We start from the raw sequence: 19,729 nt of genomic DNA, 5'->3' as shown, positions 1-19,729 counted from the left end.
AGCCAAGAGCTTTCGAGAAGAAAGCATCGGGCAACGTCAAGAGATGCAGAACAGTTGTCACCGGTTTGGACCGAACTACGTCCTCAGGTGATTCGATCGGTACGGGAGGACACGTGTAAGTCTCTCCACTCGTAAAGAAGAGATAACGTTGTTATTCAAGAGCATGTAATCTCGGATGACCGCTTTACGGATAACACTTCTATTTCGCCCGTAGTTGCAGTAACCTGCGTGCGGGTATCCTCCGTAAATCGTCGGCACTTGAGTCCAAATCTATTTCTTTTCCCGGAGAACTCTTTATTTCTATCGGAGATTTGTGATGACTCGAGCGGCCGCTAGTGAGCGATATGCCACACAGGATAGAGCAAGAGTTATGCTTGAGAGGAAGCCTTATCTCGAGCCTGACTCTGATCTCCCGCTCAAATATATACGATCCGTAGAGATGCTTGGCGTCGAGAAAATGCGCTACTGGTTTCGAACGCAGCTGGCGGAATTTGAAACAGCAAGCCCGGCTGATCGGCAGGGCCGGCGCCAGGATTTTTTTACTGGGGGGGCACCCACGACAAGTGAGTTCCTTCCGGGGGGGGGGGGGGGGGGGGCAGAGATGCTGGGAACATATGCATTGTGTTTTGACTATGCTTGCTCTTTCGGGGGGGGGGGGGGCTCCAGCCTCTCCATACCCCCCACTGGCACCGCCCCTGCTGATCGGTGCCTCAGGATGGTTATTGAGATTTCTAAGCAAGTATTTAACCATGACGCCGAAATGCGCAAGATGCCCAAGGAACTGAAACGCCAAATTATCAGCGTTTACAACACGGCCATTCATTTGTCAGTTCTTATAGTATTTAGTTTTAAAATTAAAAGAGGATGCATTAAATGACTATGCCGCACATCGTAAATATGACCTTTAATAAGGTGACAGTGGCATCCAAATTATGTTTTAAACGTCTAAAAAAATCTTAAATTCTAGTTCTCGCGTGATTTTCTTCAGTTATGTAAGAAATCTGCAGATAAAGTCAATATTCTGCTCGCATCGGTCAAGCGAATTTAGTTATGCTTCTTTTAAGCACAAGAAATTTCGTCCAAGCCGCTTAAATGGTTCCACAGTAACAGCATCTGTGCGTTTCACATTTATCTCATTTAAGTGTTTAAATCTTGTGTACTAATCCATTGTATTCCTGAGGGAAAGTATTTTGGAAGCAAGGCAACAGAAGGCCACCCAACGCCTAAAAAGTGGAAATCCAACAAAAAGTCTTTTTTTTTTCTAAAGTAATATGTGAAAAGCATCCTGTTATTTGAGAACTTGTTGTCTTTGTGTGCCTATAATACAGATTTTTAAGGAGGCTACATCCCTTTCACATTTCTGTACTTGAATAGTGGTCGCAGATACCACCGCTCAAATTTACCGAGTGCATTTCTGAAAAAAAAAAAGAACTCTTCAGAAATCGAGTTTACACAGGAACGTGAATACCAATGAACTGCGAAAAGTCTCACGACATTTCTAAGCATGCACATACGCGGGTTGAAATGCACATTCACCGCGCAAATAATGTTACTCTGAACAAGACTGAAAATGTTTCCTTCATTAAGTTCTTCAACGCTTGTCATATTGGCGGTTATGCAATGTTGTAGGCTCGCACATTGTTAATGCAAATTTTGTAGATATTGTCTATACCAGGCATGCACTTGCTTTCGCAACACTGATCGAATGCGATAAAACGGCAGGCAGTACGTGTGCAGCAAAGCTACGAGAATTTTAATTTATTGAATACAATTATGAATCTTACTGTACTGTTCCGTAAATTCTACCCGCATGTGAACCCGTCAAAGAAGTATTCTTAAACTTGTCGCGACCGCCAGCCTAATTAGAATTAGTAGACGAACACTGTCCATGAGTTACAATAGAAACCTATTAATAGTCATGTATGCAGTAGGCAAGCATTACTTTGGATTTCAATCTTACTACGGTATCATATGGCAGTCGGCTAGTTTTCGCATATTGCTGGACAAACGAGAGAGAAAGCAATCAATAAAAACCTCGAGGAAAATGAAAGTACTCTAACTGACAGAAAGATAAGCGAGAAATGAAATTGGCACAAAGCCATATACTGTGTAGCTCGTTTCCAATAGTACCGGGCTTATTCGTAGTGCAGAAAGCCAAGAATAAGTGCACAAGTAACTCGTGCCGGATTGGTTAGTGTGATGGAGTATCCCAGCGCTTATCGTTGCCGGCCTAGCCACTTAACTCTCGAGTAACAGCTTTCATCCCATTCGTTCGAGCGGCTCTTCTGTTTTGCGGGTAAATACTTCACGCTCCAGTATTTACTGAGTCTCGCCTTTGCCGGCTTCATGCCGTGCTTTGGTAAGAAGCAACACGCGGCGAAATTTCATCAGACTTTCCTCGTATATCTGCGCAATGCACGCAACTGCAAACAACGAGGAGCAGGGAGTGAGCTCTTGCCTAAAAGATCAGTGTTCCTCGCTTTTCGGCGATACAAGTGGTTATGACAAAGGTATCAAAATCAACCGCTATACTTTCATGAAAACCCAACTACTCCTAGCAAGAAAATCTGTGCAGCAATTACAGTCGGTGCAGCCCCAAGCGTATAGCTAATTGAGGAGGCGAAATCAGTATACCAACGCCGAACTTCATACCATTCGTCAATCATTTAGCGGATGCATGGCGTTTTGCTCACAGTTTCGAAGCTATGTTTTGCTTCTACGGCCTTAGGGATACGGCATTCCTGTCTGTTCTCAATATACACAGTTTCACTTATGCCGGGGCAAGAGAGACCCGCGTTGGTGGCCTGCCGTGGTAGCTCAGCGGCTAAGATGTTGTACTGCATTCTCGAAGACGCGGGTTCGATTGCCGTCCACGGCGGCTGCACTTCGATGGGAGGGGGGGGGGGGACGGAAAGGCAAAAAAACCCTTGTCTTTACGTCAGTGTTAAAGAATCCGAGGTGGCCGAAAATCAGTCGTGAGTCCCCCTATCATGGCGTGCGTCATATCCACATCGTAATGTTGGCACGCAAAATCCTCGATTTTTTTTTTTTAACCCCGAGGCGGTGCGTTCGAACAAGTAATTCGCATCACACCCTCATTGACGAAAGGGAAAGAGAAAACAGTTCACCGAGCCGCTTCCTGGATTCCGTCGCGAACTTCATCCTCGAGTGAGTTGGTGGAGCATGCAGCGTGTGCGACGGTATCGGCGGCAGCAGCAGCGCACCGCACGCGGCAACCGCACCGAGCGAAGCACCCTTCTCCCGCCGATCGCCGGCCGAAAAGAGCCGGCCGACCGGCGTTGAGACCTTATACGTCACCACCTCTCCGGCATTCTCCGGCGATAAGATAGCGAGAGGGGCGCATCTCCTTGGCTGTTACGTTCGAGCAAGCCGCCGCCGCCCTCCATCGTGAGCACTGGACGCGTTGGTCTATCGGAGCGGACCGCGTGCTCGGTACGCAGAGATATGTGCGCTCATTTTTCTCATATTCGCGCCGTAACTAAGATAATGACTGAGCGAAATATTGGCTTACGACTGCATGTAAGTGACAACAGTTCTGATTTCGAGTTCGCGGCGTTCCACAACTGAAGACGTGTTGCGCAAAAGAAGGACGACGAAAAGAGTATGGTAGATAAACAGGTGTCTGCCTACACTCTGCTATTCTTCGTCCTGTGTGCCGAAAACGTCTATACATGTTATTGAACTCCTGTTCGTCCTTGGAAGGCTACATGTAAGTCACTTTTGCCGCAATGACGACGCAATGAGTGCGACAGCAACAAATTGGAATGTTATGCCAAGTTAGGCTAGCAGCTAACTCCCTTTAGAATACGACATCGCGTAGCTCTACAAAACGCTGGCCTGAGGGAATATGGCCATTCCAGGGAGCGAAGTGGTTTTGGTACTGTCTGTGGCCTCAACGCGAGGTAATCGGTGAGAGCACAGTACGTACAAGACTAGGAGCCGTCTACTGATGTCTGTCGAGATAGGAATCACGACCGCGCCCATTTGATCAAAGTTCGCAGTTACTGCCCGAGCGACGCAGCCCTCAACCGGCCCCCCTTCATGCTCCCTCGCCCGTCGGAGCCGGCCAGCTCGTTTAATCTCTGCTTGAGCTGCGCCCGTCTGCAGCCTTCGCAAGCTTGCGCTCGCACATTGAACATAAGACGCGAGGGCCGATGTTATCGATTTGGACTTTATACGGAACATGACGGCGACGGTAAAAATTCGTCTCGACCGTCCATATAATTCCTATCGCAATAAAAGAAAAGCAAAAAGAAAATTGTGGGCCTCGCGAACGCTGCACTCTTTGAACGTGTTGCACCATAAGTAGGTAACGCTCTTCCTTGTGTGCGTGCACTGACTTTCTCAGGAGCGCACTACCTCATATGGAACCCAGCCGCCTTTTCTATTGCTCTTTGTGAGAGGCTTCGATAATACGCTAACTAGTACAGGAGCTGTACGTTATGACTTGAGCCTTCTTACTTTCAGTGTTTCTGACGCGATATGTGCGCGTCCGTTATTATTATTACCAGATACTGAAGCGCAAGAAACACACGGACGAAACAAAAACAACAAGGACGAGCGCTGAACTTGCGACAACTTTTATTGGCAATATTGCACATACCGATGCAGACATCACGAACTGCACATGCGTAAATACGCCATCTCTTTATCTGAAAGTTGTAAGTGCGCCATCCATACAAGTTTCAGATAAAGAGATGGCGTATTTACGTATGTGCAGTTGACGGCCTCTGTGTAGGACAGCATATAGTATATGTGCAATTTCCCTAATAAAAGTTGCTGCAAGTTCAGCGCTCGCCCTTGTCGGTTTTGTCCCGTCCGTGTGTTTCTTGAGCTGCAGCATACCGTAATTATATGTACCAACTTGCCATTTTAATCCCTTGTTCTATTGATTATCTCGATCACGATTATCTGCAGGCGAGATCTCTGGTATACAACGATATTTTTCTTAGACCTTGTCCTTTGCCCTCTTTTACTTCTTTTGCCACCTATTGAAGGTCTAGAGTGAAAAACTAAAAATATAATATGGCGTCCCTCTAGGTATTCTTGAAGGTCATCCTCTGTCACTGACTTAAACTACGGCTCATACGCTAAGTTACGAGGCTTTTCAATAGCCCACGATGAAGCCTCTGTCATCTAGACACGAGGGATGGTTGGTAATTTCTATTTATTGCGGGGCACTGCATTTTCTCAGGAAATTAAATGCATGCCCGCCTCCGGGAATGACTCTCGCATAAATCATAACAATACACGCACGTGCGTACTTGCGCTATGCGGTTTCTATGCATCTGCGTATGGTGGCTATTGTCTAATCCTTTGTCTCCGTCATCTCGGGCTACATCCTCGGCTTTAACAGTGTAAGGTTCGACACATCTCTATAACGGGCCAGCTTGTCACATAGATATGCTAAGTTTCCGTCTTACGCTTTGACATTGTGATGCTGGCAATGAGGTCACCGTATCGACACACGTGTTGCTTATGAGGGACGTCGTAGTGGAGGGCTACGGAAATTTCGACCACCTGGGGTTCTTTAGCGTGCACCTAAATTTAGGTAGACGGGCCTCTAGCATTTCGCCTCCATCGAAATGCGACCCCCGCGGCGGGGATTCGATCCCGCGACCTTTGGGTCAACAGTCGATCACCGTAACCACTAGACGACTGTGGCGGGTCATAACTGGACATAACTGGGGCAATTGATGTCGAGTGCAAAGAGTACAGGTTTACAACGAAAGTATATGAAGAACGAGACCAGATGGTATCAGCGTTGCAAAACGGTATTTGGCATTAGCATATGTCGCGCGCATTATAAGCAGGCAAGAGAGAGAGGAACATTTAATGACGGAGAGGTGAGTAGAGGTCGTAAAGTGTAGTATGCCCAGAACACGACGAGTCTTTCGAAGACAGTGCGACAACATGGAGCAACCTAACTCAGTCACTTCGCCGCTAAACTGCTCTCTAGCCCGACCTAGATTCTTAATTACGACCGCCCTTGCGCGCAGTTCGCCGAGTGCTTTCTCAGTTTGCCCAGAAAGCGTCGACTGTCTAGCGCAATTATTGAGGTCATGGAGCGCAAGGGTGTTTCTGTTCTTCCACAGATGATCTCCGGGGCGTATCTCACTATCGCGTGCTACTTTCGCTCAAAAGTGCAATGCCGTCAAGACACACCGTATTCACCTTTTCACACTATCTTCGTCAAATCTATAGGTGTTTTGTGAAAGACAAAACTATACAGGTTCGCCGACTTGCTCATTCACGTACGCTTAACTTCGTAATTGTGATGTATGTACAAAAGAAGCACGCATTGTGAGTGAGGGTTGTAACGAGAAAAGATGAGCTGCGCTATTGCGAGCACTGTAGGCCATCATAACATAGCAGCTAGCGCATTATCGGTGCATCTCAGGTAACCGGTCGTGCGTATGTGTGTATAGAGCATCCCGTGCGGGATACTCGATATCTTGCATACGAAGTTAAATGAGTGCTCCGCGATAATCCCCGATCATCACTGTAAACACCTATTACACGGAGTATACCATACGGTATACTCCATATACTCCATGCGGAGTACTTGCACTCCGCGCTCTTTCGTACGGAACATATGCAGTACTCCGTGCAACGGAAATTCCGTAAAAATGTATGCAAACATGGAAAGAGACTGACGGATATTTCCCACTGAATTTGGAGAAGAAGAGTGAAACTGTTAGACTGCATACTGCGTGTGTACAGGAACGCCAAACTATCGATGCCGTTCCTGTTTCCCTGGAGATGAGAATCCAGTAACAGTCGATGCTTACACGTGATCTCAAAGAATGAACCAGTGTTTGTTACCATCGATAATCTCAATACAGCTGGCATATCAGGCGTAGCACGACCGATGTTATCAAAAATTCTCAATCTCTGTTCTACTAAGACTGACGTATTAGTTAGCGTTTCTCTTATCTTTATTTGCTCGTCGGCACTTCCATTACGATAAGATGCACAAATCTTACGACGGCATATAACCACGGGGTGTACGTGAGGAAGCGTAAGAAATAAAGATTCAGAGAAATGACAACGGCTTTTCTCGTCTTAGCAGCGCGTCCCTCCCTTTCTCGGGCAACGTCGCGTCAAATCTGGACAGGGTAATTGCGCCGCGGTGGAGTAGCTGTGCCTGTTTTTGGCATCGCGTGTCACTGTCACTTCCGTCTCTCTCGTCCTAGATTAGTGCTTCTTGGGATGCCCCGACGAGGGCCCCATTCGCCGTTGCACTCTACGCGATAAGCTGCCACGCTGCGAAGTGTTCGCCCGGATATACCTGTTTGCGAAGGATGAGTGCAAGGAAGATGCAGGATTTTCCTAGAGCGCCACAAGTTCCTTTAGAGGTGGCTAGTAGGAGGGTGCTAATATTCGAGAAATGTTGAATATCGAATTGAATGGTCGCTATTCGCAAACCCGAATGTTTCTCGAATCGTTAACGAATGTTTCAAAATAATAACTGCACCGAGATTAACACGGAAATGACGCAATATTGCGATGAATTTCGTCCCTGCGGGCGTTGTATATAACTGTCTTGGGCTGCAACTACCTACTAGTAACGCGCTACCGGTAACTAATTACTTTTTTCAGTAACCTGCCACTGTAACTAGTTACTTTTAAGTTAGAGGAACTTGTAGCTGTAACAGTGTTACTTTCTTCAGTAACTTGTAACTGTAACAGTGTTACCTTTTTTACACAGTAATTGTAATAGGGAATACCGTTACAGTTGCTTCCTTTTTTATAAAAAAGTATCCAACAGAAACACTCGTTAAGGACATACGTACAATTCGCGTACTCCACTTTTGCGGACTTTCTTTTTCGCATACGCTCTCCACCATTGACCCTTCCACAGTACGGCTCCCATAGCAGTTTAGGAGAGGAGGTCGCCAAGAGGATTACCTTCCCTGAAGAAGACCGACGTCGGAGGTCGGTCTTTAAAGGGTCACTATGGATAAATACTAAGTCAACGTGTTGAGCTTGAGTGTGCACCCATCGTCTAGGGTTTTACCATGTGAAATTTTGACTACCCGCATGCATTCGTGCGTTTCTGTTAAATAAACAGTGTCATTCGCTTTCTGATCGATTACATAGTTTTACAGAGTAACGGAAAAGTAACGCCGTTGCTTTTTCACAGAAACTGTAACTGTAACACTGTTACATTTTGCTGGTAACGTGCCCAGGACTGGTATATAGACAGAAAAACGCAACGTAGTGTAGCCAGAAATTTTTTTCGGGGGGGAGGATGGGGTTGAACGCCCCCCCCCCCCCCCACACACACACACACACACTTCGCTACGTCAGTGGTGTAGCGGGATAATTCGGGGAGCGTGACTTTACCAGCTATAAAGCTATCATTCGCGCCTTGTGAGCAGTTTTGTGGATACGAAGAGTCTTATTTCTTCCTTGAGCCGAATTTATGCTTTTAATGCTAAAGTTATGAATGCGAGGATGTGAACATCCGTTTACATTACTTGCAAGAACGGCTGCTCAACCCTCGAGAATTATTCCAAATGTATTCAATTTGATTCGCTTTTCCCACTATTAAATTCGGCCTCGAAAATCACTATTCGTACACCCCTATTTGTTAATAAGAGGATTATGTCCAATGACGTTTCTTGTTGTTTTCTTTCTCAACGCTATGCCTGCGTAGCAGGTCTCACGAGGATGCTTCGGAAAAAGTAATTTGCGGTTTTACGTAAGTTTGTGGCTTTATTTAGGTCATTTTGAAGGTGGGGCGTTGTTATTTCTTCAACGACTTGCTTACGGGGACACGTACTGCGTTTGCGTAGATGTGACGCACGCTGACGAAGTTGACTTCACTCTTTGTCACTCCGTGAGGAAGGAAGAGAAAGGGGGAGTACAGGCAATATTACACTTACAAGTTCAAACGCGCTCTAAATCGGCGTATCAGGTGTCAGGAGGTACCGCGTGTGGGCGTTTTGATGATGAGTTTACGTGGGAGGCCGTCATCTGGAACGAGTCTCTGCAGTCCCGTCTAACCTGCCGAAGGAGTCTCCGCCTCCGTATATTCTTTAACATCCGCCTTGCGGTGAAAAAAAAAAAAAAGAAAAAAAAATGCCGATGTAAACACGTCAGTAAGCGATTCGAGTAGCGATATTTAAGTGGACCCAACTTGCTGAAAGAACGTCAGTGGGCGAAATACGAAGACTCGAAGCTGGAGATTGCCTCGTCCGTTTGTCGCATGCTATCTTCGTCATACAAAAAAAAGAAAAGAAATTAAAGGACTAGAAACAGGCGCGTAGAAAGGCGGAACGTAATTTCCGGACCCCTTGTACGGCGATAAGACCCGGTCTTTCCGGCGGATGCAAACCATTTTGCTTTTTTTTTCTTGCATTTTTCTTGCGATCCGCCACTCCCAGCAACAGCAGAAGATGGCGTGCGTGCACTTGACAGAACGCCAGACACGAGCTCCTAAATTCAGCACGCTAGAAGCTGATGGCTGTTCTCTGCTTCCCGACGCCCCCCCCCCCCCTCCTCCCTCCCCTTTCTAAACTTTCCAATTTAGAGCCTTAAAGCAAGAGAACCGCTACTCTACTCTTCATGCTCGTTTTCGCCTTTTTCTTGTGTATTCTGAAACAATACCAGAAAGAATGGTATGGTTTGGTATGGTATGGTATGGCATGGCATCCTGTGGCGGGCACAGTATGACCTGATATGGTACGGCGTGGTATGACATGGCACTGTATGGCATGGTATGGCATAGCAACTAGCTTACCAGCAATCATTACAGATTCCTCAGCCGATTTGCTTCATAGCGAGAACTGTGCAACAATAGCGGGACTTCGTGCATGTTTCGTAGCGCATTTTGGGAATCTCATCGTCACATTTATAGTCACGATTTCTCGACGCAAGAAGTATAGCCTCGGACCGAACCAGCTCCCCACCCCGGATTCGATCGTTAGTCTGCGGCGCGTTAATATTCGAGCTGTCGCGGTGCTGTCATTGCTACCGACATGATGGCGTCTCTACTGTAGCTGCTGCTGCTGAATTCTAGGATATGTATTCGGAGGCTATTTTGTTCATTCTTTATCTAAGAAGCCGCGCAACGCGTCACACGGTGTAGTCGATAACCACACTTCGGCTTGTAATAACGCTACGATAATGACGATAGTGGCATAGAACATGTCGTCTCTCGGTTTTGGCGTTTGGTCTTATTTGTAATGGCATTTATGTTTGAAAACATTAAAGAAAGAAGTAACAAATGTAAATATAACAAATCAAGGTACTTAGGAAATGCTTAATTGCCGTAATCAATACACAAGTGCACACAAACCCTCGGTCGCTGTGCCTTCCGAGGGTGGTAATTTTCATCAACCCAACCCGATGGCATAACATTTTTCGGCATATGCTTACAAATTTCGTTTATCTGCGGCAGAATACTATAGTGATCAATACGCTATGGCGCCGTTGCAAAATATTGTCGTCGCAGTCACGGCATACGCCAAAGCAACTAAAGTGGATGCTTGGGCGAGCTGGTACGACATACCAGAAAACAAAAACATCGCGACCGCGAATGACAGAGCACAAAAAAAGAAGACACAGACAACAGCGCTGTTGTCTGTGTCCTTCTTTTTCCGGTGTTCTGTCTTTCGCGCTGTTTTGTTTTCTAGTATGTCAAAGTAAGCTTTTCTTTGCCGGCACCGGGAGCGTTGCCAGTTGATGTGTTTAGGTGCCAGGAGAGATTCCGTGAATTAAAAAGTAAATGACGTTATGACAACGTTGTTCAGGCGAACTAATAAAAAGAGGTTACGACAATGCTCGAAACGCCCCCCGGAGCGTAGCTCTGGCCAAGTTACTGGTAACCACCCCACTAACCGCTTCGCAACTGTGCCGAGACAGCGCTTTGCTCTTCAATGTCCTCCAGCGACAAGGTGTTGCGCAAGTCGGGAGCAACGCGGACGTGTTCTTCTCCGAACGGAAAGGGGGAAATAATTCGCGAACGAGGATAATTACGCCCTCGAAGTCGGCTGTACATGTTCGCGTCTGTGCACTGTAGATAAGAATATACATGTACGAAGCTATAGGTCAGGGCGTGCTTTCTTGAAAACGAAGCCAGGGTGTCGGCGTTCGACGGCGTTGCGCTTGCCGCGTGCAACTGCTATCGCGCGTAGCTGTTCCAGACAGAATGGTGTTTCAGAGGAAACTCACAAGAGGTAAATATGACAAGCGCTGAATATGGCAATTAAGAGTTACGGGGAGTCACGCGACTGCCAATCGAGAAAACTTGGAACGTCCTTCATGGCGTCGAGCGAGCTTCTTGAGCGTAATTTCTCGCGGTAAATCTGTTATTACGCCCGACATTGTGGACGTTATGCAGCTTTACTAGTATATCGCCATGAAAAATTCTCTCTTGGTGCAGATTTGGTGACGATTTGATTACTGTCGAACGCAGGTTTAGTGACGTGCGGGCATGGTCTTAACAATCGTTATTTGTTTACTTTTCGGAAAGAGAGTGAAAAATAGAAACGCGCGCTGGGCTAACGTTCAATAACTTAGGGCAACAGTATTGGCATCCCATCATCCCAACAGTGTTAGCACCTTGCGCCAAGCAACATGTTGATGATCCGGTGCAAAAAAGTTGTCATAAAAAGCAAAACAATTTGTACATACGTACGCGTGACTTTCGATATGAACATTTTGACTCACGTGCTCACAGAAGCCTCGACTGCAGATCGACAGCGTTTTCTGACCATGTTAAAGAGTCTTAATTTGCAGGGCCCCTTTGAGGTGTTATTATGCGCGCACAGAAATTCGATGGGAAAGACGAGTATGTTTAGAAGCCATTTGTTGTAGATGATGCGTTTGAGACTATATATAGCCAAAGTCTATGAGTCGTGAATTTCTTTTTCGCGAAACGCATGTTGGTAAACGCGGTAAAAACAAAGTTCCACGGCTCATTAAGAGCATCGCGCCCCGAAAAGATTAGGTTGCTCGTTTTATTGCTCACGCATACACTGTGCGTGCTATAGCTCAAAGGGTCGCGAGGGAGACGTCTGGGCGCATGGCCATGAGGCCGTGACACGGGTATGTCGTCAAGGAGGGCGTCGCTGCTGCGTCCTGATGCGGGCGTGCATGTTTAGGTGCCAGACACGCGGGGTGCGGTGCCGCCTAGACAGCTAGGCCTGAGAGGGCACGCGATGCGCGAAGAGGCGCGCCGCTACGGTATCTGGCTGCGTGCAGCAGGCGACTTTTCTTGTTTTTACGGCCGGCCATTATTCCACATAGTGGGTTGCTGTTTTCTTTCTTAATTCTCACCCTATTTGTATGTACGTGCTGATAACGAGTACGCGTGGAAAGCTTTCCGGTCCCAGTAGCGCCTGGTTGTGAACGCCAGGTGGATCCCGGTTGTTCGCTTAGTGCTGCAGGCTACTCAAAACGACGAAAAGAAAGACCGGGAGCTCTCGTTATCTGCGACGGATTTGGCAAAGCTAGCTAACCTTTACGTTATATGAGATGTAGAAGTCATAAGCCAAAGAGGGGAGGTTGACCATGCTGAACACAGTCTGCTGCTGGGTTAATGAAATACATATGCACTGCTAGTCACGGTGCTCGCTGGACGCTTCCCGAGACAGATAGCGTCTGTCGGCGCCGGCCCTGCATGCACTTCGTGGTCCGTTGCGCAACGCAAAATACTATCTTTTGTGAGCCAGATTAGGCCCTCTGGAGGCGTCCCTAGGTACTAAGCGGAAAGGGGGAACAGAGGTCAGCGAAGTACATTTATTCAGGAGTGTCCATGGCTATACAGGCTAGCGTTCATCAAAAAGAAAAGAAAAAGATTTCGAAGCGTACGCTCCCACGTGTCATCGCTCTGTTGTCATCGCACAGCGCTCGCCATTGTGCTGTTTTTACATATAGGAACAAATCTGCTTGGTGTGGACTCACATTTGCTTGAGCTCATTGAGGTTTCTTGGTCATCTTCGCTAAAAGAATGTCAAGCTTGAGGATTGGCTAAAATTTCCTCTTCTGGACAACACTAGCGTAAGAGCTTCTCAACAAATACGGGGTTGCCCTAATGAGGGAGCGTGAAATCGGCTTACCCGCACAGTTCATGTAACGATAGTAACAGAGCACGCTGTGCAAAATCCACGACGCTTCTTACGAATTCGAGACTGTTGAGAGTGGTGCCTTTTCGTGTACTTTATAGTGAGACGCTCTGTTCCTTCTTCAGGGTGGTTACTGGCAAGGCACGAAAACCGAGCTTAAAAGGGCCGGCGAATTGCGAACTACAACATGCTACATCAGCAAACTGCTTCCACAAAGGGTAAGGCATCTAGCTTTCTGTGAATTCATCACGCCCACCCATTCCGCGCGGGACATCAAAATCTTTGTCAATCATGATGCACTTCCCAGCCAATTCCGGGTGGCCGATTTCACAAAGAGAGTTACGAATATGTATATATATATATATATATATATATATATATATATATATATATATATATATATATATATATATATATATATATATAGTTACAAATGTAGTTACGAATATATATATATATATATATATATATATATATATATATATATATATATATATATATATCAGGGCTGGGCAAAGATACTTTGAAATTGTATCGCGATACGATACAAGATACTCGGACAAGAAGTACTTGAGATACAGATACAAGATACTCGCGGAATAATTGTATCCGATACGATACTTCCCAATTGTATCTTAAGATACTTCGATACATTTGCAAATTTGGTGTTATATATCTATATAATGAAGCAGCAAAGGCCTCTGTAGAAATGTGTTTACTTGAAAATTTCTTAACTGCGACCAGCTTTGTTTAATTTTAACAAAATACCTGTTTGTATCACAAGATACAAACTTTCTTGCTCAAGACGTATTAGTTTCATTTCTAAACGACTTATTGGGATTTCTTTAGCTGCTTAACATGACAGCTCTTTAACTGCTGCGCTGTTAGTTCTTTTTGCTTGACACTTCTGTAGTTTATTGGTCTCGCTGCTCTACTTGGCGACCAGCTAGCTGGTAACCATCTACTTGCAAGTGCCTTTGCACGATGGCGCAAATACCGCTGTGCAGTCTTACCTTGTCCGCAAGAGTATTGTTTTCGTAATACCGCATCCACCGACAGGTGTACAGCAGCAACAACGTTGGTAGCGGTATTGTTTGTGACGCATCGTGTAAAGACGATGAACTACATAGTCGGCGCTGACAATTAATTGAAGACATAAAGCTGCAGTGATTTTTCATATTTTACTTATCTGCTGGCGTAAAACGTTCGTTAGCAACATATTCACTAACGTGCAATCTTTTACCATTTGTTCTTAGAGAGAACCTGAGCCGCTATCAAACGTCTCAGACGCACTCTCGGCACAAAACGCCGCAGGTTATCACTGCTATTCACACTATTGCGACTTCGAGCTCTGCTTACCTGCGGATTTGTAAAAATAAAAATACTTTAAGGTGACCTAAAAAAAGGAAAACGAATATATTTAAGTCAAAAAGCAAGGTGGTTCCGTATTAAATCATCAATGTAAATAAGTATACAGGGTGTTTCACGTATGTAGAACCCAATATTAAAAAAAAAAACAAGTAGCTAACCGCCGCTGAATGAAACCAAACGTATTTGGTTTGCCGTCATGTGGCACTCGTTAAGGTATGTTTTGTACTAAGCTTAACTGGTTAATTAAATAAGGTCAACTATCCGACATTTTTAATATTCACTTTAGGGCCAACTGTGCTTCGACACATCGTAGAGCGAATTTAAAAACGACCGACCCAATTTTTTTTTGGTAGCGTACATGCTGCGTGGTGAATTTTTTCGGGCTTTTAGAGAAAGCCCGCGAAATATGAAATAAAACCACGTTCGCAGACAGTTAAAAAATCAGAATAAAGCAGGGAACGTATTTTAGCAGCAGGTTACAAAAGACATATTACAATAAACAGATGGACGAAAAACTATGCAGAGGACTAGGTTGTGTATGGGATGCAAACGGAAGACAGCAAAGAAAGCACTTGTGCTAACAATCAAGTTATCATTAAAAGAACTTTTCGAATAATTTAGCAGGAAGAACAAAGACACAGTACGTCAAAATATTTCCTGTTACAAATGCTTCTTCTATTGCATCTAACGTCAGCATCGATAGGGGGACGGTTGTTAGAATCTCGTTTGCGTGTAAGTCACTCTCATCGTACTATGTAAGTCAAGCTTGCATCCACAAGATCTTTCAAATCGCTGATGTGTGGAAGGCGCGAGACCCAAAGGAGCCCCATTTTTGCATTCTTGAGACATTGCAACGAAGCATCACGCAAGACAAATTTCAATAGCGACAGTATAGCGGCATGAGAATTTGTGCGAAAGACGCCGCACGCATTGGAGTACGCAGCAGAGTGCAGGGTCTATGAACAAGTGTCATGACATCAACACAACTAAAAAGAAAGAAAACATCTAGAAAAAAGAGTATAGGCTGCGCGTAGACGTTTGCACGCTTGTTTTTGTCGCGCTGGCTCGAGCGCCATCACGTGACTCTGCTCCACCAATAGGGACGCGTAAACATCATCGCCTGTGCTCGCTTGAGCGCTCTGGCGGAAATATACAAGAATGTTACAGTCGCTAGTTTTATTCAGGTGGCTTAGTGGCAGCAATATCATCTTGAGAACCTGAATTCCGGTCGACGTTTATTGTTTCGCACGGTGGTGTTTCTATAGCAGTATCTTGTATCTTAAGATACACGATACATTATTGAATGTATCGGAAATACAGATACAGATACTCGTTTTGCAAGACGTATCGCGATACAGATACAAGATACCCAAAGAGTATCTAAGATAGTATAGAAGATACATGTATCTTCGATACTGCCCAGCACTGATATATATATATATATATATATATATATATATATATATATATATATATATATATATATATATATATATATATATATATATATATATATATTCGTAACTACATTTGCCATTGGTTGGTCGCCTTCGGTATTGGTACGTCCAACATCAGCATTGCATAAAACTTTCTCTTGCGAACAATAGGCATGCGCCGTTTTTTTTTTCTATTTTCTTTTTCTGAAGACATGCCCGAATGTCCAACTCAAACGTCCATTTAGTGGTATACGATCCGTCCTAAATTCTCGTTCTGGTGGTATGCCAGCGGAGAATCGTATTGCGCTAACTCGTTGTTCGAGCAATGCCCCGAACGCTAGAAGTTCGAAATAAAGGCTCAAGCACGTATATAATTAAACCTATTTCCAAAGAAGAAGGTAACTGCTGCCGCCGCCAAGAACAAACACCGCGAGGACACGTGCCGCCGCAAGCGGTCGCTCTACGCGCCACGGCCGTGTCGTCGCGTGCCGCTTTTCCTCCGAGAACGCTTGCACTGGGGGCAAGCCTGGCGCCACTGCCAAGAAGTGGAGAGGACGCTGCGAATGCGCCAAGCAGTCTAGCGCGGCTTGGGTGCCCTAGGGCAGCTCTCGCCCGTTCCAAGATGTCGTTGTCTACCGCTGCCAGCGCCGGCGGCAGCGTCACGCAGAGTGTTTACGTCACGCGTAGCGGTCACGCCCTCTATCGCAACTGACCCTCCATCACGTCCAACCGCCCTCGTCTGGTGTAAAAAGGGCGTTGCCTCCTGCAATCTAGCACCGTCAGAAAGTCCCAAGCCATAATTGAATAATTACTTTCACTTGTTTATTGGCTCGCTGTTTTAACCTTAGTTGCCAGTATTTCGCTCTACATTTTTTACACACGCACTAACAGGAGGTACCCCCGACAGTTTCTACTTTCGGACCTCCTCCTGCAATATGATATATTTACTTTGTATCTGTATTATTACATTTTATTGCAACAGCATCGTAGCTTATTCAGAGGGGAGTGTTGTTACAGCCTGCTTTGGTACACGAAAATGCTCCGGTAAATATTGTTTAGAGTATGGTTATAATTTTAAATTAGCTTATATCGGGCTTATAGTGATCTCGTAATGTCGCACGCGTCGGTTCATCGATTACATTTGACCTTCAGGAGGTCACGCATATTGTGCAATCGCCGGATACCTTCGAGATCGCATTGTTCCAATTTATTTATTTATTTATTTATTTATTTATTTATTTATTTATTTATTTATTTATTTATTTATTTATGTGAGCGACGTATCCGTCTGTTCTGTGACGCTTACTAGACAGCTCACTCGTCTCTATTCACTGTACAGGGGGGATGGAAAGAAATGCGAACAGCGCGGCGCGCTGTTTTCACCACGCTTTGACCTTGGTGGTAATAAAAAGATACTAGACGGTTCTTGACAGTACCATAGACGACTCCAGTAGCTTTTTATTACCATCCAGGCTACAACCGCTTGAAAATAAATGCGAAACAGCAGAGATTGTAGATGCCGCATGTTCGCGTTTCTTTCCATCCACACTGTACAAACGCGAATTTTAGGCTCAATTAAGTTGACCCCAACGGTTTCCACCTGTAGCATTGTTTTCTTCCGTAACACTTCTTTTGCACTGAGCTCATATCTCCGTCTGCCTAACCAAACTATCAGCGATGTTCTTACGAGATTTTTTTTTTTTTGTCTTGTCTTTGTTGGAACGAAATAACAGCTGTCCACTTAATAACGTCTGAATGCTGAACATGAACAGCTGGTTGTTGTTTCGGTACAGCTGAAAACAGCATGGCATATCAATGCGCATGCGAACCGCGCTTCCCAAGCTATCCTTTTTTTTATTATTCTTATTTTATCGGGTCGTAACACGGATACCTTATCTCAGGCAAAACGTAGTGTCTCTTCCTGCACCCTGATATTCCGACTCCATTTTCCGTCTCATGCCTTGTTTTTCTTTTCTTTCTTTTTTTCGTGTGTTTGTGTTTCTTCTTCACCTCGTTTGGCTTCAGGCCTTCTGTAGTCGTGTAGCGCCAACATACAGAGAGGCTATCTCGTTCAACACGGTTGCCAACTCAGGCTCGACCAGGAGCAACGACAAGAGCACGCACACACGGCCACAACAGTCCACGCATGTATTAGTTTCACTCGGCCGCCTGCGTAGGGCTTTCAAATAAGAAGCCCGAGGAAGCTAGGTGAGTTGAAATGGAATGATTTCCGAGTGAAAAAAAAAAGATAGAGAGAGAGAGAGGGGTCAACATTTGCGAACCTTAGCGCATCGTCGAAAAATCTCGACAGAGCGTGAGAGCTGAACGGTATATTTTACATTTTACCTAGATAACTGGAGGTTATGAATCAAATAAAAAGCACAAACAAGGTTTAAGCCGCGTTTAGATTTCCTCGCTATATCCTTCAGTAAAATTGACGTTGCGCAAGCGCAAGTTCACGTATACTTTAGCTGCCTATCCTTTTATTTTTTGTTCTCACTACAACGATAGCCTAAAGCTTGGTTTCATTGTTTTAGTACGGCTATCACATTTGCCGTTTAAAAGCGGAAGCGTAAACGAACAGGGTGACGTCATCGCGTGAGACAAGACTTTGATCGGTCAGCCAAGACGCGAAGCCTTCCTTGCGTCATTATCAGTTCGCACCGATCATTCGGGCAACCTCCTCGGTCTACACGAACGTCGCGAGCGAACTGATCCATGGAGATTGTGCCGTACGTTACATAAGATACGAGAAGTGATCCGTCGATAGACTATTACACTGTTGTTACTTGCACTGTTTCGCGCGTAGAACATGCAAGAGAAAACAGTATCGATGGTCTATAGGTAACGCTCGTCTGCAATGCCATCGTTTTTTACCAGCCGTCACTGCTCCCTTTATCATTTGAAAGAAAAAAAAGGAGAAGGGAGGGAACCTAAATAGACGAAATGAAGTGCCCTACAGCGGGACGCTATGGGACACCGCAAAAGCTCAGTGGAGAATTGATTGTGCCGGCCCATCGCATAAGGCGGTACCTGGCCTCCATCAACTCAGTGTACATGTATAGACCTAATGTTTACTGCACGCCAATCTATACGAAGCGCTGTCGTTAAGCGTTAGCGGCAGAGGACACAAGGGGCGGAAAAAAGTGCTTGCGCCGAGCTAAATGCGTCCGCGATTGGCTAGCTTGATCGTAAGTGGACAGACCTTGTTCTCTATAGCTTTCGTTTGCTTTCCTCCTTCGCTTGCGTTGTTGCTAGGCCGTGTACGCACAGTTCATGCAGGCGAACACGAATTACTGATACGAATGTGCGCCCGTCGATACAACGCTTGCAGTACGTATGTAGCTCCAACTACCCACACCAAATGGCGTAGAGGCAGCTGGGCACAGGACATATTTTTATGCATCTGTATTGTACGGATCTAATGTGACTCTTAAACTGCGTTTCGCTGTCGTGACTTCATGTCTTGCGCTAATTATTTCGGATGCCAGTTTATGTACTTCTCTTGTTTTTTTTTTTTTTGGTATTGCTACGCTGTCCCTCTCTATTTCTAAAGGTTGAAAAAAAAAGTAGCCGTGAGCAGCTGTTGGTGCCGGCGCTTAATTATTTTTCACGTCAATAAAAGTAAGAAGAAAAAAGAAGAAAGAACGCGCGTCCTGTACCAACAATATTTATTTATTTATTTATTTATTTATTTATTTATTTATTTATTTATTTATTTATTTATTTATTTAAAATGTACCTTACCGGCCCCAAGAGGCATTGCGTGAGGAGGGCAATGCAATAAAATGTTAAAATATGTACAATAACTAGAAAAAAATGAGG

General features: G+C 45.2%; 1 protein-coding gene across 4 annotated transcripts in view; it reads right to left on the bottom strand.

Moving 5' to 3' along the window:
• The window catches only part of LOC119393970 (monocarboxylate transporter 10), a 132,029-nt gene that overhangs the window by 11,874 nt on the left and 100,426 nt on the right, over positions 1–19,729 (bottom strand). The window contains exon 1 of one of the 4 annotated variants that reach the window (XM_037661176.2): positions 3,129–3,263. The exons of the other annotated variants lie outside the window; for them this stretch is intronic. Within the exon in view, the coding sequence (XP_037517104.1) occupies positions 3,129–3,162 (34 nt within the window). The 5' untranslated portion in view covers positions 3,163–3,263. Of the gene's footprint in view, positions 1–3,128; positions 3,264–19,729 lie in introns of those variants that run through there. 4 annotated transcript variants of the gene reach the window in all.

This window comes from Rhipicephalus sanguineus, chromosome 5 (assembly GCF_013339695.2).
Source record: "Rhipicephalus sanguineus isolate Rsan-2018 chromosome 5, BIME_Rsan_1.4, whole genome shotgun sequence".
NCBI classification, from domain to species: domain Eukaryota; kingdom Metazoa; phylum Arthropoda; class Arachnida; order Ixodida; family Ixodidae; genus Rhipicephalus; species Rhipicephalus sanguineus.
This window is presented reverse-complemented; position numbering and strand designations above follow the sequence as displayed.